Genomic DNA, 25727 nt, shown 5'->3' with positions numbered 1-25727 from the left:
AACCTTCTTCATCCTTTATTGTTCACTCAAAAATTCTTCTTTGGGGGTGGGGGTTGGGAGATGAAGGTAAGGGGGATCAAATATATGGTGATGGAAGGACAACTGACTCCGGGTGATGAACACACAATGGGATTTATAGATGATGTAATACAGAATTGTACACCTGAAATCTATGTAATTTTACTAACAATTGTCACCCCAATAAATTTAATAAAATAAAATAAAAAAATCTTCTTTGATCAACAGACATATAACAATGAAAATAGAGGAATTCTATGGTAATAGGCCCCAATAATCTATAATACGAGACACTAACCAAAAATTAGCAGCTATTTAATCCAATTAACAACAACAACAAAAACATCTTTCTAATCTAAAGAGGGGACGCCACTGTAGAAATGAAGAAGTTTGGGTTTTACATTTCTATACGCTAAGTATCTATTTATAATACAAAAAATAATGAATTTAAACTTTAAGATAATATTCACTGGGCCAGCCTGGTGGCTCAGGTGGTTGGAGTGCCATGCTCCTAATGCCGAGATCACTGGTTCTATTCCCACATGGGCCAGTGAGCTGCGCCCTCTACAGCTAAGATTGTGAGTAACAGCTCTCCCTGGAGCTGGGCTGCCGTGAGCAGCCAGAGGTCGGCATGAGTTGCTGTGGGCTGCCATGGGTTGCTGTGTGCTGACGTGGACTGCTGTATGCTGCCATGGGCTACCATGTGCTGCCAGGATCGGCCAGTGGCCAGCAGCCATCATGAGCAGCCGGCAGCCGGCGAGAGCTGCAGTGAGCTGCTGTGAGCAGCTGACCGACTGCCTCGGCTGGGGCAGCGCAAGGCTCATAATACCAGCATGGGCCAGGGAGCTGTGTCCTACATGACTAGACTGAGAAACAATGGCTTGAACTGGAGTTGGGGGGGAGTAGAAGAAGGGGAAAAAAAAAAAGACAACATTCATTTATTAGTTGTTATACTCTAATATCCTATTAATGCAAGATCTTTATTAACCTACACATTTATAACTAATATTCAGTAATGTTTATGATGGCAACAGTAGACTCTGTAATTGTCTATTAATTAAATTCACACCATATTTGTGTATACTTCTAAATATTTGATAGAGTAATCTCCAACATAAAGACTAAATTTCTCAATTTCTAAATCAGTAGATTAACCCAGACACCACAGCACCAACCTAATGCTGAACTAGCAAAAAGTTTTAAAAGGCAAGGTTTCCAAACTTTGGAGGCCCTAATGTTTAAAAAAATGTTCAATCAGATGGTACGACACCTCCAAACTTCTCCGAATTAAACCCATCAGTCGAATCGGATCCCCTCCATAAAGTTAGTATTCCCTCCATGGAGTTAGTACCCTGAACCCAACTCTGAATCCTCCACTCTTCAAATAGCCTTACTCATCAACCTGCACCGGCACACATTTTTGGCTTTTGATTCCAAGACCGAGGCATAATAGATTCATATATTTATTTCAAGTAACAGCACATATCTCAAGAATTATGAATAAATATCAAAAGTCTAACCTGGAAAATGTTCACATCCAAGGCTCTCACTGGGCCAGTATGTTTGTCATTCTGGGCAATCACAACTTCCTTGTCTCCAGCTATAATTTTAGAAGGATCATAAAGAATAATATTTCCATTTTCACCACCAGCAATCAGAACTCCAGAGACATTTCCTTTGGAATCCATCTTATGAGGCCCCCAAATCAACTTGTGGTACCTTTAAGAGAAAATGAGTAAAATAACTCATTTTTGAAGTCAAATAAATGTAGAAAAGAATCTGAAATTATATATTTAATTCTTTATGTCTTCATAAATACTCCAGAAACACTGCTTCTCCTCTATTCCTGGTAACTATGCATGACTTGGTGAAATGGCATCTTAGTTTTAATTTATATTCATATGTGAATATTTGATTTTATAATCTTAAAGAGTAATAAAACTCTTTCGTAGAGGTAATATAGTATGAAAACGTATACTTAATTTGTGTGTCAAAAGATATGGGCTTACAAATGATTTTACCATTTAGAAACTATAAGACCCTGGGCAAGTTACTTAAGTTTTCTAAGTTGCTTTTGGTTCATCTGAAAAATAGAGCTAATCAACCATTTGCCTTGATTCTATTTGACCACAGAGGTACTCACCAACAAGTGATCTGTTAAACAGTAAGGTGTTAAGGGAATCATCTGAAATTTTTAAAGAAAAATAATGTATTCTGATAGTAGAAAAGTGACATCAAAGTTATGTCTATTATGACAAGTACCCCTACTGGTGAAGAATAAAAGATTATGGTTTGGCATGGAGATCAAATATGATGGTGGCAGAGGGGTATACGATGAGACAACTGAGCTGGTGGTGAGAAGAAAAAGTGCTAGACAAAAAGCATTGGGGGCTCCCATCACAGTGGGAGGTCTCTGAAGAATATGAGAGGTCCCGTTAAGACTCCATGATTCTGTTAGCTAAGGTACAATCTCTTCACCAAAATCTGCCAAGCTATTGAGACAATAAAGCAATTTTTCTACTCAAATGAAAGTGTACTTTCTCTGCATTTTAACAAGGAGTAAGTACTTGGAAAGGTGATCCAAATACCTACTGTATCAGAAATCATGTGAATAAACTTCTCTGTGAACTACATTTTCACATATACTGGGGGTGCCAAAAAAGCCAAAAAAATGTATACAAGTAGACACTTTGGTCAATGTTGCTCAAGCAGTAAGTAGTTTGCCATAAACAGGAGTGTTTGGACGCTGATGGTAATCACTCCGAGCACCTCTTGTAATTGCAGAAGTCAAACGTGACTTGTATTCATTTTCTGTTACTGGTATATACTGAGTATTACAATTTTAATACAGTTTTCCTTTCTTAAAATGTGTATTCATTTTTTTGGTACCCTCGTAGATAAGTACAAGGAAAAAAATTAAAATAACCTATCATTCCAAAATAATCACTACTAACATCTTAATATTCACTGAACTACTTTTTTCTAGTTATACCTACCTTTTTGTAAACAGGTGAGATAAAGGAGATAAAAGAAAGCAATACTACTATGTCATATATCATAAGGAAAAAAACAGTAGAAACTAGATCCTTTCCTTCCTATCCTACACATCACAGTCAGCAATAAAAAAAAAAATCATTAGACACAGACTCTCCTTTACTTCCACAGAAATTCACTCATATATTTTTTTCACAAAATATTTCATATCATTGCTGGTATTCTTGCAGTTTCGAAAAATGGCATGTTTATAGACAAACTAGGCATCAATCACATCATATAATTAAATATCATTATGAGAATTTAAGTTTGAATCTCATACCTGTGAGAAGAAGAGAAGATGGCACAAGATTTCATATCCAAGGATGGATCAGATAGGTCTAATTCAAATATCTCCAGGGAAGCATTGGTACTAAATGTTGCATCCAATTGTTGAGCAGATGTTCCTATAGAAAATACATTTACAGTAACTATGCATGCAAAATAAAAGACTCAGAGAAAACCATACAAAACAGAAATTAAATGCAAGTTTTTCAGTATCTCACTCCTGAGTGCTACACTAGTGGCTGAAATCTCAGCACATATGCCTTTGGACAGATGCTTAAATTACTACGGCCATGAGATCCTAACATAGGGCTCAGAGATGATATTTGTTAAGAGTGTGTAGTACAGATAATTTTTTAAGCCTATAGATATTTTAAAAGCCATTTGTAAAGACAGTCCCATGATTTACTATATCTGCTTATAGTCACAAATTACATAAATTCCAACTCTTCCTATATAAAGATGTTAGCATCAAAACTGTTCATTCAAATTGATATTTATTAACTATTTTTTACATTACCTATTGTGCTTAATACTGGAGGAATAAAGATAAAATTTATGAAATGGGGAAGATACTATAAATATAATGTATCATGATTAATGCTATAATGTACAAGGTGCCACAGGAACACAGAGGAAGGTCACTGAACTCAGATGACAGGAAGGAGGGAGGTATCTCATTTGGGAAGGAGAGGCTGTCTAGAAATGAAGCTTAAACAGAATCTTAAAGAACAGGTATAAATAAAGTCAGATGTGGAAGACAAGAAATTTGGTGACTCATACTATTTTCTGTCTGTTGAACTTACCTGTAGCTAGGTAAATGGGATGATTCTGGGCAGGGCTCCATGCCTGCATGGCTGTACGATCTATTTCCTTTAACTTCATCCTGCTAAAGAGATAGAAATACACTGAACATGTAACATAAATATACTGGACAAACCACTATATCATTAGTAATGTTTGAATGCCAATAAATTAAATTAGGTATCACGTGCTGGGAATGTTCAATCTTAGAAAGAGAAACTTAGTAAATTATTTTGAGACAAATATAGGGCTATTTTAATTGTTTACAGATGATAGTCCTGAAAAATCAGTCTGGAAAAAAATCTGCTACACTATATCCTTCATCCTTCTCAGACAAGGATGGCTGGCGGTGTATGGGGGTAAGAGAAAGCACATAAGCAACAAGGTGCATTTTCCTGCAGCAGGATCACTCAATGATAAGAGTTTTTAAAATTAGTTTTAAATTACACAGACAACTAATAAGAACATAGTAAGCACACAGATTTTTAAATATAAAGCAGAATTTTTTAAAAACTGGTCACTTCGAGCTACAATCCCCCATACCACTAGTTTATATATTCTTTCTGTTAAAGTTACTTTGAGTAGAAAAATTCAGGAAGTACTGTGCTATAGCTTTTTAAAAAATCTTTGTTATTTTACATAAATGTATTCACATGGCACAATATTCCACTATAAGACATTCCATAATTTAATTACTTGGTCTGCTACTATGAAACATCTGAGTTGTTTAATCTTTTGCTACTTTTGCAAACAATGCTGAAATAAACGGCCATATGTACATATTCTTTAATTCAGGGGCAAGGACAGCTATAAATTTTACAGAGGCAAAAATGCTGGGTTAAAGGTCAAATGCAATTTTAACTCTGATGGATATTGCCACGTTGCCCTTCATGTCAACTGTACCTTTTCACATTTCCAAGAGCAATATATGAGTAGCTGCTGCCCTATAGCCTTACCAGAATAAGGGTTTTTTTGCTAAAACTTAAAGATATTTTACCAACATGATTGATAAGTGAAAAATGTTAGCTCTGTATAGTTATACGTTGCATTTCACATAATATAAATGTTGAGCATCTTTCGTATATGGTTTTGAATCTTCCATATTTCCTTCTGTCACCTTTTCTATTTTTGTCCACATCAATTGTCTATTTCTCTATTAGGTCATCAGACTATCTTTTAATTTTGCTTATATATATATTTGTACCTTTCACAAGATTTTTGTTTTTATAAAAAATAGATTTTATTTATTAGAATAGTTTTACGTTCACAGAACAACTGAGTGAAAAGTATATAAAATTCCCACATACTTCCCCTCCAAACACAGCCTCTCCTACCATCAAAATCCCGCACCACAGTGGTATATTTGTTACGACTGATGAATCAACACTGACACATCATTATCCTCCAAAATCCATATTTTACATTGGGGTTCACTCTGTGTTGTATATTCTATGGGTTTTGACAAATGTATAATGATGACACGTATCCACCAGAAGTTTCAGTATCATTCAGAAGTTTCCATCCTAAAAATTCTCTATGCTCCGCCTACTTATTCATTCCTCTCTTCCTCTGTCTTTTCTCCTTTCCTCCCGGCAACCACTGGTTTTTTACTGTCTCTATAGTTTTGCCTTTTCCAAAATGTCAGTTATAATCATACCATATGTAACCTTTCCAAATTGGCTTCTTTCACTTAGCAATAGGCATTTAAGATTCCTCCATGTCTTTTGTGATTTGATAGGTTCTTTCTTTTTAGCACTGAAAAATAATCCATTGTATGGATGTACCATAATTTTTATTTTTTTACAGTCAAAATTATCACTTTTTAATTTTTACTATCTAATCAAAATTTAGAAAACATTTTTAAAAATGTTTTCTAAATTTTGATTTGTTAGAAAGGCCTTCTGCATGCCAAGATTATGAAGAAATTCACCTATATTTTTCTTCTAACAAATTCATTTATGGCTTATTCCTTTTTTTATATTTAAAATGAAAAATGTGGGTAACACTTTAATGGTATGTTAATTAGTTCCAAATTACAATGAAAATCCTATAGCAGTGAAATATGACATCTATATGAATTTGAAATAAATTTATTATGATCAGTATTATCACAATGAACACTAAATGAATTATTAATGAAGGACCAAAAGTATTACCAGGAATATAATAAAACATCAAGAAAAAGCTGGAAGTTTTCAGCCACTTCATCATCAACTAGAAATAAGCACAATAACCCTGGATAACACTGTATTATGTGTATCATTAGTAGCCAGAAATTAAGTGACAATAAATAGAAATTGGAAAAAAATGTGTTGTTAAATATCTTTCCAGTAACATGCAAAACTATGTTTTACACATCAACATAACATACTGTGCTTACTCTGACCTATATGTATTAGCTACTGAATAAATACTAGAGTAAAAACTATGGCTTATTCTTTACATTTAAATTTTGACTTACATGGACTATATCCTGGTATACAATGTATATTCAAAGTGTTTTTTTCCCTTATTGCTCCAAAGCCATTTATTGAAAAGTTTTTTTCCTACTAATTTCAGATATCACATTTATCGTGTACTAAATTCCTGTATTTAGGTTTAATTCTAGATTTACTATTTAGGTTTATATTCCTGTAGATATTGGATATAGCTTACGGTTTACATTCCTATATATACTTAGGTTTATTTCTGGATTTCCATTCCTTTATGTCCATTTGTTTACTTGCATGCTAAGCACTCCACTGTTTTAAATACTGAGACTTTATATGAGTATGATTCCAATAACCTCTATCTACTGCTTTAACCCTTACCTTGTTTTCCGTCTTACTACTGTGTATTTTACTACGTAAACTTTAGAATAGTTTTTATCAATTGCAGAAAAAAGGCAATGTATTTTTATTGAATCTGCATCAAATGTATCAATGTATTTTTATTGAATCTGCATACGGAGAATTAACACAATGTTGAATCTTCCTATTGAGAACATGGTGTCTTTTGTCTTTTTCTATCTTTCAGTATTTAAAAACAATTTTTGACATAGTGGGCTTGCGTATTCCTAAATATCTTGTCTTTTGGATTGTTCGTAAATGTGGCTTTTTTTCCTTCTCATATATTGCCTATCTTCTTGTTATTGTTGTAGGAAGGCAAATGATTTCTTAATATTAATTTTGTATTCTGTTCTCTTATTGAATTCTCTTTTTGGAGTAGTTTTTCAGTAGAATCTGTTGGGTTTTCCATATATACACCCATATCATGTGTCTATAGTAACAGTTACCTCACCTCTTTGTTTCAAAGTGTTATACCTCTAAATTTCTTTTTCTTGCCTGAGTTGGCTAGTATTTGTAATACCATATTAAAAAGTAGTGATAGCAATGATGTCTTGTCTTGTTTCTTTCTTTAGTGAAAAAGAATACTGTATCACCACTGAGCATGATTTGGGGATTTGAGATATACATACATACATATAAATATGTGTATACAATGTGAAGAAATAGCCATTGATTACTGTTTTATTGACTGCTATTTATAAAGATTGCGTGTTGAATTCTGTCAAGTGCTTTTCATTAGGTAATTGGAGATGATCATATGATTTTTCACCTTAGGCCTATCAATAAAAACAAATTATACTAATTATGAACCATCTTCCCATATTCTGAATAAACCTCTCTTGATCATGGTATATTATTATAATGGGCTGCTAGATTCTATTTATTTAAGAGTTTTGCTTCTACGGTCATACTGAAATTTATTCTTTTGTGTGCTTTTTTTCTATTAGTTTCAGGTGCACAAAACAACACAGTAATTAGACACTCACACCCCTCAAAAAGTGATAACCCCAACAAGTCTACTACCCATCTGACACTGGACATAGCTATCCACGGTCAAGGGATGTAAAGTACAGCATAGGGAATGTAGTCAATGATATTGTAATATATATATATATATATATATATAGTTTTTTAAAATTATAGTTGACATTTATATTACTTTATATTAGTTTCAGATGTACAGCATAGTAGTTAGGCATTTATATAATTTATGAAGTAATCCATATCAGAAGTAATCCATCTGATAAGTTTAGTACCCATCTGACACTATAGTTTTTACAATATTGACTATATTCCCCATACTGTATGTACTTCCCATTCCCATTACTATTTTGTATTACCAATTTGTACTTCCTAATCCTTTCACCTTCCTCACCCAGCCCTCCAACCCCACTCCCATCCAGCAACCATCAGTTTGTTCTCTGTATCTATGAGTCTGTTTTTGTTTGTTCATTTATTCTGTTATTTAGATTCCACATATAAGTAAGATCTTATGGTTGTCTTTCTCACTCTGACTTATTTCACTTAGCATAATACCCTCTAGGTCCATCCATGTTGTTGCAAATGGTAAGATTACATTCCTTTTTTGGCACAGGAATATTCTATTGTATAAATGTACCACAATTTCTTTATCCAAGTGTCTATTGATGGGCATTTCAATTGTTTCCGTATCTTCGCTATTGTGACTAATGCTGCAGTAAACATAGAGGTGCACATATCTTTTCAAATTAGTGTTTTTGGATTTCTTTGGATAAATACCCAGGAGTGGAATTGCTGGGTCATAAGATAGTTCTATTTTTAATTTTTTGAGGAACCTCCATACTGTTTTCCACAGTGGCCGTACCAATTTGCATTCCCACCAACAGTTCAGGAGGGTTCCCTCTTCTCCACATCCTCACCAACATTTGTTGTTTGTTCATTTCTTGATGATAGCCATTCTGAAGGTGTGAGGTGATATCTCATTGTGGTTTTAATTTGCATTTCTCTGATGATTAGTGACATTGACCATCTTTTCATATGTCTGTTGGCCATCTTTATGTCCTCTTTGGAGAAATGTCTATTCAGGTCGTCTGCCCATTTTTCAATTGAATGGTTTGTTTTTTTGGTGTTGACTTATATGAGTTTTTTTATATCTTTTGTGTTTTCTTGTTTTGTGCAATTGTCAGATTTTGATATCAATGTTTTACTTGTTTCACAAAAAGTGTGGGAGTTTTCCTTGTTTTTCTATGTTCTTATACTTTTGGGGGTCCTTAAGTAATTTTCCCCGTTTCTTCTATGGAAATTGATCTATTTGAATTTTCTTTATTCAAGGTAATTTTTGGTAAGTTATAATTTCCTAGTGTTTTCATTACTATGGTCATCTATACATTATACAATCTCCATTTGTATTCTCCATTGATTCAAGAATTGTTGAATTTAATATCCAAGTGGAGGAGCCTTTATTTTTACTGCATTGTGATTTTCCTATACTATTTCTCCTTTATGAAATTTATTTAAGTTTTTTTTGAGGCATATATACATAGATGTTTCTGTGAATGTTCCATGAGACTTAAACAAAGAGGTACTCTGTTTTCAGGGTTGAGTTCAATATACATTAAGCAAATCTATTCTGTTACCTATTTTAGTAGGTATATCCCTGTTTTTTTTTCCCATTTGATCTGTTTTGACCAGGAACAGGAAGTTATAAGTCTACCACTAATGTATATGTGTTTATTTCTCCTGGTATCACCTGCAACTTGCTTTATGAAAGTTACTTTGTTATTTAATACATAATTATTTGGTAGACAGATATTCATAATATTAAATGTTCACTGTAAAATACACCTTTTAGCTTTACGAAAAATTTTTCTTAGTCTTAAATAATGCCTTTGGGCCTGAATTCTCCTTTGTCTCATAGAACGATCAACAGCCTATCATGTTTCCCCAAAAATAAGACCTAGTTGGCAAATCAGGTCTAATGCATCTTTTGGAGCAAAAAATATAAGACCTGGTCTTATTTTACAGTAAGACCCGGTATAATAATAATATAATACAGTATAATATAATAAGACTGGGTCTTATATTAATTTTTGCTCCAAAAAACGCATTAGAGCCGATTGTCCAGCTAGCTATTATTTTTGGGGAAACACGGTAGTTTTCTTTTTATTTGTTTTTATGTGTATACTTTTGCCCTTTTCAACTTTTGAACTATTTAGTTTTCACAGGATACCTTGAATACAGCAAACAAAAATCAGACTTTGCTTGGTAATCCAATATGAAAATCTTTTCAATAGACTCACTAATACGGTCATTTAAAATTTATCGATATGAAAAGAGAAAACAAACAAAAATAAAATAAAATTTACTGATATGACAAATAGTTTCTCTTAGTTTACCTTACTTTGCTGTTTGGTTTTATAATTAAAAAATATTTTCACTGTTGTCTATTTTCTGTTTGTGTCTTTATAGTTTTTCTGATAATTAGGATAATTTGTATTTTTTTCTAATATGTGTTTCTGCTTGTATCTTTATGACCATAATTTTAAATAATTTGTTTAATACCATTAACTTTCTATTTCTTTACACAGTTAAGTATGAGCACTAAAGAAATTAGGTTGTAGAATGTTACTGCTCCTCTTGCACTAGTTATAGTCACAGGAATTATCTTTCTCAGTGTTTACCTTTGTACTGTTAAGTATGCCTATACTTCTACTAACTGATTTGTCAGCTTTAAATGATGTCCTTTGACTTCCAGCCATTATAGATGAGGCAATCCACAAACTCATTCTACCTCCAATTTTCTTCCTACTTCCCAGTTTTCTTAATTTTTTAAAGTTTTAAAACTAATTCCTACATTGTCATATGTTTAACATGTACATTTTATTCTTCTTTATTCCCACTTTTTAGTCTCAGGTCTATAGTTAAATATAATCGACAGTACTTTTGCCAGTTTTCTTACTTATCTCTAAAGGATAAAGTTCATCTTCTATTAGTTTCCTTAAGAGAACCTTAGAGTAACAATATGCCCTGAGACACACAGGTTCAAAATGTTTATACTTAAAGAACATTTTACTGAAGATAAAATTAAGGCGCAGAAAGATTAAATAATTTGTACATACTAGCAAGAGGCAGAGCCAAGATTTGAACTCAGAAGTTTAGCTCCAGAGTCCAAACTTTTGTTATTTCAACAAGTTCAGATATTCAATTTTAATCATAGAAGAAATACTAACATTTATAAGAAATAATTAATGACAAAGCAACTGTGATTCATTATAAGATTAAGAGAATAAGAAATATGTTTTAGAAACTATGCTAGGTTAAGCAAAAGTGGATTAGGAGATTGAATGACTGATGTGATTAAAAGCAGGGCCTCTAAATTCAATACTTGATTTGAATATCGGCTGTTACTTATGATAATTTGGACACATTATTTAACCTATCTGAGCCCCCGTTTCTATATTTGTAAAATGGGGATAAGTGTGACTACCTCATGGGATACTGTGAGGTTTAAATGAGATAATGTATTTTATAGGGGGCCAAACAGTACCCAGCACATAGGTTAGTAAGTGTTTTAATATGCTAACTACTTTTTAAAATTATTACTATCATGAGATTAATCAAGAAAACTACACATCTAGTTTCCTAAGATTATTCTGAAAAAAAAAAAAAATATTCCCCACTGTCTAAGAAGTGAAAAAGAAGCCTATTTTCTTTATATAAAATGCCCTTTTCTTCCTCTCAGCCAATTATCAAGTTCAAGTCCCAGCTCCTTCATGAAAACTGCCCTAATGATCCAATCCACACTGACTTATAATAAATAAACTCTTAACCGTTTCTATCTGTCTGCACCACACTTTACATATTTTATAATAAAGTCTTATTTAATCTTAACAAAACTTTATAACATTCTATAGTACAAATTGTTTACATATTTTCCCACTGCCTTTTTACCAATAGTTTTATATGTCATCTTGTCTCACAAACTAGACAAATAATGTCTTTTTTCAACCAAGTTTTTAAACTTTTACTCTTTTCAGACACACAATTGCTTAGCACAGGGTGAGGTACACAAAAATTTTGTTTGATTGATTCTGAATATTTATATTTAGGGGAATTCAAATTGATGAGCTAGAAAGGCCATTTTCAGGTAAACATTTAATTTTTAAATTCTTAACTGTTTAAAAGATCTTATTTAAAAAATAGGGGAGGGGTGGCCAGTTAGCTCAGTTGGTTAGAGCGTGGTGCTAATAACAGCAAGGTTGCAGGTTCGATCCCCTCATGGGCCACTGTAAGCTGTACCCTCCTTAAAAAAAAAAAAAAATAGAGTGAAAGTACTTTTGGGAGAAAAAAGGTTTTATAAAACGCTTTAAGAATAATTTCTAAAAGTGAAAACAAAGTAGCTATTTATATATATATATATTTAAACCAAACTGAATAGAATTACAGTATCTCTAAGAGCAAAGGTACAAGGGCTACCTAATTCATGAATATTTAGTTAATGTGTAACATTTACTGAAAGAGAAAGAGATAAACTCACAAGAACATAAAATGGTTAAGTGGGAATTCAAAGCATTTATAAAAGTCTATTTTTTGTCTTAGTACTTCCCCCAGAAGCAGTTCCATTTATTAACCTGAACTGAACACAAGGCTTCAATATAATCCGTTAAGGGGGATAAAAAAACACTATACTACAACAATGGCCTGTAACTACATTATGTGGTCTGAATCTAATTAAACAAGAGAACCATAATCTACCTACTGTAATCATTCTCAAAATTACTAAGAATGCTTTAGAAATACAGCTTCATCTGGAAGCATATGTATTTCCTTCTGTTAGAAATGGTAGTTCATTAGCTGTAATTAATATTCTTGAAAATATAAAGGCTTAGATTAAAACATGTGTACTTCCCAAGTGAGACTTGCTTTAAAGGCTTTGTGTGATTTTTTTTCAGTATTATATGTGATTAGAAATCACACTATGCAGACTTGTTTCATTTAAGGCTATTTTACACAGAACCTAATCATTCTGAAAATATGAAAAGAAAGTTGTAAGGACAGTGGCTTGTTCACATATGCCATCTGCAAGATAATATCTAGCACAGTGGTTAAGAGTCTAGAGCCAATAGCCTCAGTTTAAATCCCAGCTCCCCCATGTCCTACCTGTGACTTAGGCATGTAACTTTACCAATGTGTGTCTTGACTCCCACTTGGTAAATTAAATATAATAAAAGCATGGATACCATAGGGTTGTTGAGAAAATTAAATGAGGCATTAATATTATACAGAGTGCTGAGAATAGTACCTGGCAGGTAGTAAATCAATGTTCATAAATGTGAGCTATTACAAAAGTAACAATTTAAAATGTTTATCCCAGTGAAGCCTCAAGAATACATCTAACTGAAGAAAATTTATGTTCCAGACTAGAACTCTTATTTTTTCCAACTTTTTTCTCCACAACAACCGCGTGTAGTTAAGTGGAAACTTTTTTCTTTCTGTTCACTTTTTAAATAATTTTGTGAAACAATACTAAAACCCAGCAGTACTCTAAACAAATGCAAACCTTACAATGCTACATATAGAGCTGACCCATACCTCAGAAAGTAAAAAGTGAAGGCGATAACAGAATTGGAAACTTTGACTCCTGAACCAGGAATACAATATAAAGGCAGCTAGCACTGCCTTTAGTAAAAAAAAAAAAAAATCCATCTTGTGTGTACCAAGTATCTCATAATAGATGGGCACATTTGTTCTACAGGATTTATTTAGTGTCATCAATGTTCTAGGCTCATCTCACTAAACCAAAACCAAATCAAAGAAGCAACTGTACACTGGTTACTGGGCTAAATGGTGTCATACTTATCTGGAACCTAATAAATAAAACTTTCTGAGCTGAAATTAACCTAAGAATGACAACATTTCTAAAAACAATGTAAAAATAAATTTAATGGCATCACCTTATAAGAGTTTTTAACTTAGGGTTGGTAAACCTCATAAATTATATAGAAAACCCTATATATGCATTTTTCTAGGAAGATGATCCAGTGCTTTCATCAGATCTTCAAAAAGGAGTGGAAACCCAAAAGGTTAAGAATCAATGCTCTTTACAGCTTACAAATTCCTTTCTATTTTTAGGTTATTAGTTTCAGAAAAGACCCTGCTTCTATAAAATTAAGCAGTATAATTCTAAATCCATTCCAAATCTCACGTTGTTTATAGTCTACAAACCTTTCCCAGAGCTGTAATTAAGAGACAACGTAGCACAGAAGAACTACTAATAAAGGGTGAGTAAAGTTTAACCAACTCTAGAACTAGTATGTATAGAAAACGTACGATATCATGATACAAGGATGAGGCTCTAATTATCGATTAAACACAATTACAGTTGCCAACAAAGACAATCAAACTTCAGTTTTCTAAACTTAGACAAGGCAGTTTAGGAGGAAAAATTTTACCACAGACCATCATTGCAATTTCAGAGAGCGATGCAAAGTAAGTTTCTTGAGCAAACAGAAAAGTTTATAATGCCCACAAGCCCAGGCAATCTTTTATTTTACACCTGCCCCATAATTCATCTTATAATTAGCAAAAACACAACACTTAATGAGACTTCCTTCCAGGTATAGGCTACGATTGGCGACAACTGTCTTTAAAATAATCCAATCCTGATTAAATGATAGTAGCCTTCAGTTAAAACCTACGAACCTTTCAATCTGGCAACAGTTAAAATACAAAAATCCTAACCCAACTAGAGTCAGCCAAAGTAATCCTGAGGTTTGTTTCCTTCCCTCGCCCTTGGGGACGGGGCACCTCTTTGTGCACAAGATGTGAAGGTCTCGTAACCTCAGACCCCAGTTACCGACCCTGGCAAGACACCCTGTCCTGCTCAGCAGTGGAAACGACGGCGGAAGTGAACCGGCGCGGTCCCCAATGCAGTCGTGACGCCAGGCGTTGTCCCGCTGGGCCCAAAACCAAGAGCAGGGGCGCGCCGCTACCGGAGACCGGGCCGCAGGCTGACGGGGACCAGCGGAGACCGAGGCTGGGGTCACAGTTTTGGCCCGTGCTCTATCTCAAGGCCTGCGCGCCGGCGAAGAGGACAGGAGGGAAAAGGGTGGACACACCTGGCGGAGACCGTCGGCGACCGGTTCCTGCGTTAGCCCGGCGTCCGTCAGTCTTCCAGCATTCGCCGCCGCCCCTCCTCCCGGTCCAGGGCCACCTCCACGTTCCGCTTCAACGTGGCAGCCGCAGGCCCGCCCAGCCGACCAGCCAGCTTCCGGGAGCGAAGCTTCGCCCCGCCCATCCAGCTTGCGACCCTCCGCGGCACTTCCGGGAGTGGTGGCAGTCCGGGGCGGAGCCTGGGACGGCTGGCGGGGCACTAAACTCCGGCGTCCCCAGCGTTTGTGAAGTTAGGGCCCAGCTCTGAGGGGCGGCGCGTAGGGCATCGGTGCAGTGTCCCCGACTACGCGAAAAAGTCCTGCTGGGTGCAGCTGTCCGGCCGAAGAACGGCTGTGGCTCGCAGGAACGCCACGTAGCACTAGTCCTCAGACGTCAGTAGCCCCCGGGACACTGCCAATGCCGGACAAACCACGTGAAAATAGGGCTGCGAGGGACTTACTGCAATAACAGTAATTTGTGACTTGGTTCTTAAAATTACTTGGTTCTACAATATTGTTTTAAGAACTTCTTTAAAACCAAACCCTATTTAAGTTTGGTTTTAAACTAGAGTAGGCACATTTTTGTACTCTCATTGCACTCTCCAACACCCGTTTAGTGTCTTATGCTTGTGGTGCAACTTAAAATGCAAGTTTATTTCTGTGGGATTGAAATAGACCATATCATGTGCATAACTTAGGCTACAATAGCTAATTTCCAGTGTTCTAAAAAGCCTTCCATTTTTAATAACTGCAAGGACTAGTTTACCTAGATAGGTGCCAATAATAACCCCGGACTTAAAAGTGGGGCCATTTGAGCCAACAGAAAACACTGAACTCCCTACGACCTGGAAGTGTGCACTGGTAAGAAAAAAAAGGTTAATTAGAACAACTTTCCCAAAACTCAAAGATTCAAGCAGTAGTTACGTTTATTATCACTTAATACAATCCTGGAAGGCTGACTTCTGATGGGGAGGCTGGGGCGTGGGGTATATGAAAAGGGAGATGGGTGGGAAGCAGGCGGTGGGCTGAGATCAGGGGTGGCGGGCCAGGGCAGCAGAGACTAATGGAGGACTGGGTCTGGCCTCGCCTTGCCTGCCCACAGGCCGCTGTCGCCCACCTCCATGGACTCTAACCTGGTGCTGCTGCACTGTATCCTTAGGCCTGTCGAGCGCCGAAGTGACGGAGCTCAAGCTCCTGTGCAGGTGGGCAAGAGGAAGCTGGAGCACCTGCAGCGTGGCCTCCACCTCTTCTCTGCGCTGCTCGAGCTGAAGGAGCTGGATCCTGAGCACAGTGAGCTGCTGCGGGAACTGCTTGCTCCCTCCGGCCCCAAGACCTGCTGTGGCTTCTGGACGACTTCCAGGCAGAAGCAGCCTTCCAGGCAGAAGCAGCCGGCTGGGTCGCACGCCATAGGAGCCCAACCTGAATGCAGCATTAGACGTACGTTATCACGTGGGGAAGGACTGGAGAAGACTGGCTCGACTTAGCCTCTTGCCACCAAGAGCGATGCCATGGCGGTGAAGTATCCTGTAAGATGGCAGAACTGGTGCAGGAGTCGCTGAGTCTGGAAGCACACCAAGGGGAAGAAGGATGCTAGGACTGGTGGCTGAACTTGGTGGCGGACCTCATCAAGGATCAGCAGGCCCAGGCCCTCCAAATCGGGAATGAGTGCGGTAGCAGCTCCGAGCCTGTCAAGACTCAGAAGCACCCTCTGGAGCCTGCTTATGATCCATCCACCAGCTCTTTCCCCAGGGCACCAAGGGCATCTATAGTCTGAACTTGGGTGACCATGCTGAACTGAGGGTGACAGCATTCCACGTGCCAGCGCTGTGAATACCTAGCAGTGAGCCAAGATGAGGGACCCCAGCACTCGCAGAGCCTGACTGGATTCTCAATCAAAGCTGGCATTTACTGAGCACTGTGCCAGGCGGGGCTTTGGGCACTGTACAGGTATTTCCATGTGAGGGAGATTCTGGTGTCCCCATTAGATGAGTTCCTACAGGAGGAAGTTTTAGAACCATGTTCCACACACAGACTGCATCTGTAAGTTAGCAGTTATTACTGTTATGATTCTACAAGTGAGGAAACCAGCAGAGTTAAGGAGCTGGAGGAAAATCAGGGTAGTAATGGAAGAGCAGGGCTGGGAAGCAACACGGTCCAGATCCAAAGCCCACACTTGTAACCACTGGCTCATTCTGCCACCAGCAGTTAGCCAAAGGCATTCAGGCCATCACTTTAGAACCATATGTCAGGGCAGGTGGTGAGACGCACCCTGACCTAGGATTTGGGAGGCTTGCTGCTCCCATTCTCCATCTCTTCTTGGTCCTTGAGTGAATGGAGTCTCCTTTGAGGTTTGCAAAGTAGGGATAGTAGGTTTGTGAGGGCAGACTAAAGTAATGCCTCCTAAGTGATTGGAAGTCAGTGCCCTTCAAATGTTACTGTATTTCCCCGAAAATAAGACCTAACTAGAAAATAAGGCCTAACATTTTTCAGGATGCTATTATATAAGCCCTACCCCAAAAATAAACCCCAGTGAAGATCATAAGATCAGCCAGACTGACACATTTAGTACATCCGTTGAAACACACGACAGACGTATTGAAAAATATTAAGTATAAATATTGACACTAATACAAATAATATAAATAATTAACTATTTGTAAATACCAAGCAGAGAATAGATCAAATAATGATTCCTGCAGGAATGACTGCCTATCTCCAGCCTCTTGATATTGCAATAAACAAGCCATTCAAGGACCATTTGTGCATGGAAATCAATGACTACATTGAAAATAGAATGGAGAAATTTGTGAACCCTAGCCTGCAAGATGTCGTGACTTGTGTGAAGAATTCATGGGATAAACTCACTGACAGCTATGTTGCCAGTGCAATACGAGCAGGCTACATGGACAAGAAGTGTTCATTTAAGGAGAGCTCTATTGCTGGACATGAGAGATTGGGGCCAATCATTCTACAGGAAATGGAGTCACAAGAAATTCAAGCTGGAATTCGGGGTTTGGAGAGTTATGACAATGTTCCACAAGATGATGATATGACTGTATTTGAATAAATGTAGATTTTTGTACATGAATGAATGTAGATTGTTGAACATGAAAAAACAAGACAGCCCCTGAAAATACGCCTAATGCGTCTTTTGGAGCAAAAATTAATATAAGACCTGGTCTTATGTTCGGGAAAATACAGTAGTTCTTAGAAGTATGATTCCTGTGATCCCAGTTTACTATTTTGTATCATCAAAACCACTATCTGATAACAGAACTGGCAAGGGAGCTGAACTATGTACTTTTAAAATGTAATCTTTCTTCCTTGTTCTAAGGTAATCCTATTAAAATAGATGCCTTTGCAGTGGAAAAACAATTACATAATACAACTACATTTGCCTATTGCATAAGTCAAACTACAAACCTCCCACTCCCCACATTTTTATAAGGCCCTGTGAACTAAGTAAAATATTTTGTGAATAAAAAATATTTTGTGAGCAAAAGAAAAATATTTCATGAGAAAATTATGAAATTCAAATTTCAGTGTCCAGTTTTAACGGTGATTAATAAATTTCATTTATATTGGAGTTGAGGGCCTATAGGGGGAGCTCTCTCCCTACCACTCATCCTCAATCACCCCAAACAGTAAGAGGTACTTCCCATCTTCCACAGGGAAGATGTTTTACTCTACTGCTCCAGCAGGTAATAGGATCTCCTCCTCCAAAAAAAAGCCACTACACTGCGAGTTCCATTTCCTTCCAATATTCTTGTTTACAACAGCTCCTCTGAACTCACTCACCACCCCCCCAACCCACCCCCGACTTCCTCTACATTCCTCCTGTGCTTTCCGGTCTTGTGTATGGTTTGCCATTAAACCAAATGTCCCAAACTGCAATTCTTTGTTGTTCCCAAATAAACCTTTTGCTGGAGAAACATTTGGCTCTTTAACATCAATAGAACATAGCCACACTCAATGGTTTATTGTCTATGGCTGTTTTTGTGCTAGAAGTGCAAACTTGAGTAGTTACTACAGACCATACGGCCTGCAAAACCTTAAGAATTTACTATTTGGCCCTTTACAGGAAGTTTGCCAAACCCTGTTCTATTAGACAGGATTTAGCCTACAAACGGATTACTACAAGAAGTCAAAATACAAGACATTCAAATTACAAATTATTTCAAAGCCTTGATATGGTAGCAAAAGACAATATGAAAATGTAAACTATTACTGGTTATTGCAAGGCCCAAATATAGCCATTTCTATCTAGACTTGATTTATATTTGGTAAAATATAAAGACTCCCAAACTTGTTTTAAATGCAGGCAGTTCTCACTTTGACTATGCACGCTAAAATAGCAAAGCAATCTTAATTTATGGGGTTAACCATCTATGATTATTCTGTGACCTTAAAATGTCAAAATGTTAAAAATTCTCTTAATGTTGGTTATAAATGTAGTGAAATATTTAAAACATTAGAAACACTGAACATGAGTTCTATTTCTTTATAAAAATGTATTAAGAGTAGTTTGAACAGTGCTTGGTTTCTTCTCATTATAATTTATCATATGGAGTGAACAACTTTTCTATGCCTTGGCAAATCATCATATTCCTAAATTTGGATCAGCTTCTGAAATTTTATCCTTTGTGCTCTCAATGGTGTGAAATATCTGAGAGTTCCTTTAATGTGAAGTTTTTCATCTGTATCACTTCTTCCGAGTTGTGTTCATCCTTTACAACACAACCACTGTCCTCACTTATAAATGTTTGCCTTCACTAAGTTCCTCTGGCTGCATATCTAGAACTAATTCTTGAATGGAGGCAGTGTCAACATTCCCATGGTCATCTACATCTTTTACAACTTCATTTATATTCCAGCCAAATCCTGCAGTGTTTTGCACAGGACAGTCTTAGTCTTGCACTGTTGTGCAAAGCCAGGACTGCCTGTAATTCTTGGAATCAGGGTGCAAATTTCACAATAGCATCCTTATCTGAGTTTGCAGCCTCATGAGATGGCTTAACATTAATCAATTCATGCAGACTTCTGAAACGATGAAACCAGCCTTTACTGGCAGTCTTTTTTTCAGTCACCTTGTAATTACCCTTTCCTTCAATGCAGCAACTAACTTGAACGCTTTGACCTGAATGCTAGCCCAAATGATGGGGATTTGTTTTTTATTATATCCCTCAACCTAAAGTAGAAATGCTCCACTTCAACCCTAAGCGGCTTTCTGTTCCTAGTGCAACTTAATATAAAAGATGTTGAAGCAACTTTACATTGTATTTTATATTCATCAGGTTTTTAAAATATGGCTCATAGCTTCATGTAGGCCTACGTCTCGTCGTATCTTTTCTTTGCTGTCACCATTTTCAAATCTAAACATGTCCAATTCACTTCCACGGTTATCACATTTTGTTTCTTTGCTGCTGTCATCTTTGTTGACCAATTCTGTTTTGATTATCCATTTTTGTAAATGTTGCATAGGTTTCTTATTGGGAGAAAAGAAGGCAACAAAACTATTCTTTACTTTCTGTGTGTGAATAGATGTTCAGTGACCGCCAATCACCAACAGACTGAAAGAAGTGACATAACTGGTTATTGATGATGCACATTTTTTATTTGCGTAATGATTTGTGTAATAAAGAGCTAGCAACAAAGTTTATGCAACAATTCAGTTAATACTGTGGTAACTGAAATTTCAACCATATTGTTGAGCTGGTGTTATTTAAACTGTAAAAACTGATATTCAAGCATGTTGGAATGATACAAAATAAGGACTACCTGTATCTAAAAAGAAAAGCTTGTATTAGTTCATAAATAGTCCATTTTTAATCCAATTCAGTTAACAATCAGCCAAGATTAATCCTAGATTAAATAACAACTGAAACTTTTTTCAAAGGAATGCTAATTCCAAGACTGAATTACTCACTGGAGGTAGAAGAATGTTTGGAGATAATACAGAATTCTTCAAATTAGGATATGCTGACAGTCTAAAGTCATTCTTTTTAGACCTTAGGCCCCCTCTCCTTATTTAAATAATCTTGATGTCTGCAAAAAAGTTCTGGACTTTACCGTTTTCCAGATTGTTCAACTTCACAGTCATCACAAGTCACAAGACCATATGTGTTTACAACTAGGACCCTGTTTACTGCTATAAAACAGTAGCATCCATCCCATTAATGTTTTAGTTTTGTTTATGAATGCATTTATTTTGTAAATCTTTTCATTAAGGGACTTAAAGTTTATACGAACTTTTGTGTTTGTAGAAATTTAAGATAAGAAATACATCACTTCTCAGCCTTTTGGCTAAGATCAAGTGTAGAAATTTAAGAAACAGAAAATTAAATCAACGTTGAGCAGTCACAAGAATGTTCCCTTTATACTCCCTCAAATTGGAGAACACCGCAAGACAACATGCCTACTTATTAATGACATATTAACCTGGTATTAGAATTGAGATTTCCAGCTTCCAACCACCTGCCTATCTACTGTTCTTAAAAAAAGACTAAATTATAGGATGGTCACCCACTGGCATATCGAAGAATATTTATAGAATATCCAATATGTCAGCAAATTTAAACACCAGAACATATGACCTCTAAGAATTTCAGGGACTGAAAAGATTATGTCATTATTTTTAACAAAAGATGACTATTAAAATTAAAAGTCTTGTACCCCACTCAATAAATTGCCTTTTCTTAATCTAATCTATTGATTCATAAAATTATACTCTTTGAAATCATGTTTATGTTATCTTTGAAAGCTAAAAGAATAAGGAAAAAATTTAAGTACAATATCCAAATTATCCTCAAATGTCAATTTTTTGTTCAGATTTTTTTTTTTTGTATTTTGTCAAAGCTAGTAAATTTATAAACCTCTTACCTTATTACATACATCTTTGAATTCTTGATCAGATAAATGAGACAAATGTGTTCTAAGAAAGATATCCTTCAGCTTTATTCCTACAAAGAAAAAAATTTACAGGTAAATCAATGTACAAAAACTAGTATCTATAAGCCTCACGATTTTTTTTCCATTATGTCCTCATCCACATACATTAATCACAACAAATCATGATGTGAACAGCAGTGGAAAAAGTTTAATCATTGGACAGTTATATTTTCTTCTAATTTTCAACTTACGCTCAAGTCATACGGTTTTCATAGCCTAGTCCTTTTAAAAAAACACATCATATATGCGTATTTCTATACATGTCAATTCTCTCATGTAGAACAGATAAGATCTGCAACTTTACTAAGACTGCCAAAAATCCTTAACAAAGACAATTTCAAGTATATCGTTTATCTACTTTGCATAGATTACCCTATGCTAATTTGCAGGTGTCTTCTTCTCACCCTCAGGCCAGATATAGAAAGGGTAACGATACCTTAATACACTCCAAAACTGGCTATGCCCTGCTGTATATGGACAACAGCCATTAAAAAACTGAGGAATGCCAAGTGGAAAGTTTGGAAGCCGATGTCTCCCCTGTCCTCCCACTGTTTGTTGTTTTAAACTACTGAGTTTTGGGTAATTTGTTACACAGCAATAAACATGTAACACAGAGGGTCATAATCTGTATCTAAAAAGTAAAATGTACAACTTGTAAATTAGTTGAAAAGGTCTGAAATGTTTGGGACAGGATCAGATTCAGAATTATCTTTATATTTGGTCACCAATAGTTTCAAACCCCAAGGCTTTCTGAAGCAAAAAACCAAAATAAAACCCCAGACAACTAAAAGGATAAAAAATTCTCCAAGAATATAAACCAGTACTAGAAATTGATTTTATTATACCAGGACAACAAAATAAAGGTTCTAGTGGCACTAGCTAAGAATCTAACAAAAAGGTAGGTGTTCAACAAGGAAGCTAACAGTCCCAGAAAGCAAAAGCAAAAAGTCTATTTTCTTTTATAGGGTTGTTGTGCGAAATAAATATTGTTTAAAAAAACAAAACAAAAACCCAACTGTGTGTGTGTGTGTGTGTATAAAGTGCTTAGCACAATGCCTGGCGTATAACCATACACTAAGCATTAGCTGTTAGTTTTTCCCCAAGTGACCAATTAATGAGATTCTATGCCATAAAACAGGCCATTTGATTTCACCAAAGCCTTTACAAATCCATTTTTTTACTTGGACAATCCTCCATTTCCAACTCACTGCTACTGATCCATAAATACCCAATACATTTAAGACAGAAAGATATACTACCTCCCTTGCATATTTTGAGTCATCTTCTAAGACCCAGGAATCTTTTTCCAGCATCTCCAAGAATGTAATTTCTGAAAAGAGATATATTTCTTTTAAATTATGTTATGTAACAGTCAACACCTTTTGCAAATAACATCTTTAGTGCAGCTTACATATCCTCATAAACATGTCAATAATCACAATGGTTCATTATGTGAACAGCAGTGAAAAGATTTAATCACTGGATATGAAGTTACTGGAGGAAGCAAAGATATAATGATCAAAATAAGAACCTTAATGTCACCAGTAAAACAGTAAAAAATAGCAACAGAAAAGCATGTAAAAGTTATAAACAAAGGTAAAGATACATACATAAATACAACTCAAAAGAAAATAATTCCATTTATAAGGGAGTGCATACTTTCCTATCCAAAAGTACACTAACACCTAGGGCAGTGAGCCCTGTGGCTTCTGTAAAGTGAGTTGGTTATTTTCATTTAAGCAGTCCACAACATTTAAGTAAAACTGTTCTACTGCGTAGCAGTTTTCAGTAACTCATTTGTAATTAATAATTAGAAGAATGTGTCAGAATGTGAGAGCCACAGTGTTTCATCTTTCGTAGAACCACAATATCTAGAATCCAATTAAGCAGAAAAGAAAAAGAGAGCACTCTTTTTCTCTGTACTGATGCTGAATTGGCATAAACTCTATCTTAAGAATATGAAAAATGAGTGCCTATACCTGGGGACCCCTGCCCCACCCACCTCCCCCTAGGTTTTCTACTACTTCTGAACCCATTTTAACCACAGCCCATTCACCCAGACCTCCACTTCCATCTGTAAAGTCTAGCACCCACCAGGCTCGCTCCTTTAATACATACCATGGGAGTTTCCATTTAAAGTGACCTTTAATGGGGTGGGAGGGCATAAAAGTACTTACTTCCTCCCACAAATCGCTGCTTATTTTTGAGATTATCAAATTGCACTGGTTTTGAGTAGTCAACCCTATTTTTCCCCACAAGCCATGCTTCTTTCAAATGCAACTTTGGTGAACATGAGGTTTTTTTCCAGGGACACATGACATTAGGGTAGGAATACACATTCCTATTTGTGTGCCGGGGACTGGAAAAAGACAAATTTACCTCAGGCATTGTCTCTGCACTCAAAGAGCATCTTCCAGCAGGTTCCTTACAAACTTTGAGTCCTTAAAAACAGCACAACCACACACTACAAGATACCACTTCATACCTACGAGAATGTGGAGAAATTGGTACTCTCATCCATTGCTAGTGACAATGTAAGATGGTGCAGCCTTAGAGTTAGCATGTGACCCAGCAATTCCATCCTTAGGTATATACTGAAAAGAAAACAAAGGTTCACACACAACTTGTACAACTAACATTCATAGCAGCATTATTCATAATTACCCCCCAAAATGGAAACAACCTGAATGTCCATGAACTGATGAATGGATAAAAAAAAAATGTGGCATATCCATACAACAGAATATCTTTTGGCAGTTAAAAAAAAAAAAAAAGCAGTACCTAATCATGTTACAACACAGATTTACCTTAAGAGCATTCTAAGTGAAAGAAGCCAGTCACAAAGACCATATATTAGTTTCTGATTCCATTTACAAGTATATGAAGTGTCCACAACAAGCAAATCTACACAGACAAAAAGATTAGTGGGCACCAGGGGCTCAGGGTAGGGAAGATACAAGGAATGACTGCGAATGAGAATGGGGTTTTTTGGGGATAGGGATGACGAAAATATTCTAAGACTGGTGATGGTTGCACAATTCATGGATATACTAAAAACCACTGAATTGTATACTTTAAATGGGTTAATTTGTATTTATATGAATCACATCTCCATAAAACCGTTAACAAAAAATAAGGCAAACAATTTTTTTCCTCAAAAATAATTGAAAACTGTTATTTATGCCTATTTAGCTTTATGCAGGTAGGTCTTAACCGGTTGAGTACTAGAAAAGTTTCTAATAGTCTAGTCAACTGACAGTGATTTAAATCCAGGTCTTACCCTTTGCACATCTTACAGCCAATATAGTACATCCCCCATGGACCAATTTTCCCCAAATTTGTGGACTATTCTTAGGCCATGTGACTTTTAAGAAAGCTACATAAGCAAAAGCTCTGTTAATTTCATTCAAATAAGATGTAAGCACAAGCACATTACAATTTAAAGTAGGAGTAAGTAATACCTTGTGCTGAATCTTCTTGGCTGGAATCTGGACAAAGTAACAAAATGGGGGGAAAGAAGCAATCTTGCTTGAAAATGTAATCATTCCTGCAAGCTAGAAAGGGAAATGAAAAAGTTACAAACACTTCTGTTTTTTATAATAGGCCTCCAACGTTTAGGAAAGAAGCCACTTAAAATGTTAAGGATCTCTTCAAAGACACAAAATACAAACTATGCCCTACG

General features: G+C 36.1%; 2 protein-coding genes and 1 long non-coding RNA gene across 32 annotated transcripts in view; 1 reads left to right on the top strand and 2 right to left on the bottom strand.

The window, feature by feature from the left end:
- Nucleotides 1-15223, bottom strand: part of SEC31A (SEC31 homolog A, COPII coat complex component) — a 63810-nt gene extending 48587 nt beyond the window's left edge. For 22 of the 27 annotated variants that reach the window (XM_019731334.2, XM_019731338.2, XM_019731339.2 and 19 more), the window contains exons 1-4: nucleotides 15065-15223; nucleotides 4143-4225; nucleotides 3335-3458; nucleotides 1539-1737 (exon numbers count right to left, since the gene is read on the bottom strand). In XM_019731334.2, the coding sequence (XP_019586893.2) occupies nucleotides 1539-1737; nucleotides 3335-3458; nucleotides 4143-4221 (402 nt within the window). In that variant the 5' untranslated portion in view covers nucleotides 4222-4225; nucleotides 15065-15223. The other 5 variants (XM_019731335.2, XM_074324173.1, XM_074324213.1 and 2 more) reach the window with 3 other exon arrangements.
- Nucleotides 15224-15293: 70 nt separating this feature from the next.
- LOC109447218 (FAS-associated death domain protein) lies at nucleotides 15294-19163 on the top strand. The gene is given in 7 exon segments (XM_074324262.1): nucleotides 15294-16244; nucleotides 16246-16295; nucleotides 16298-16408; nucleotides 16411-16472; nucleotides 16475-16586; nucleotides 16589-16696; nucleotides 16699-19163. Coding segments are annotated over 7 exon segments (642 nt in total). The 5' UTR covers nucleotides 15294-16218; the 3' UTR covers nucleotides 16872-19163.
- Nucleotides 19164-20692: 1529 nt separating this feature from the next.
- LOC141569750 (uncharacterized) overlaps nucleotides 20693-25727 on the bottom strand; it is a 6074-nt gene continuing 1039 nt past the window's right edge. For 3 of the 4 annotated variants that reach the window (XR_012493545.1, XR_012493547.1, XR_012493546.1), the window contains exons 2-5: nucleotides 25507-25599; nucleotides 24531-24639; nucleotides 23305-23375; nucleotides 20693-22056 (exon numbers count right to left, since the gene is read on the bottom strand). This is a non-coding gene — a long non-coding RNA (uncharacterized LOC141569750). The remainder of the gene's footprint in view (nucleotides 22057-23304; nucleotides 23376-24530; nucleotides 24640-25506; nucleotides 25600-25727) is intronic. The other variant, XR_012493548.1, reaches the window with a different exon arrangement.

This window comes from Rhinolophus sinicus, linkage group LG02 (genome assembly GCF_036562045.2).
Source record: "Rhinolophus sinicus isolate RSC01 linkage group LG02, ASM3656204v1, whole genome shotgun sequence".
Classification (NCBI taxonomy): domain Eukaryota; kingdom Metazoa; phylum Chordata; class Mammalia; order Chiroptera; family Rhinolophidae; genus Rhinolophus; species Rhinolophus sinicus.
Note: the sequence above shows the minus strand (reverse complement) of the source record. Positions and strands in the feature narration are given on the sequence as shown.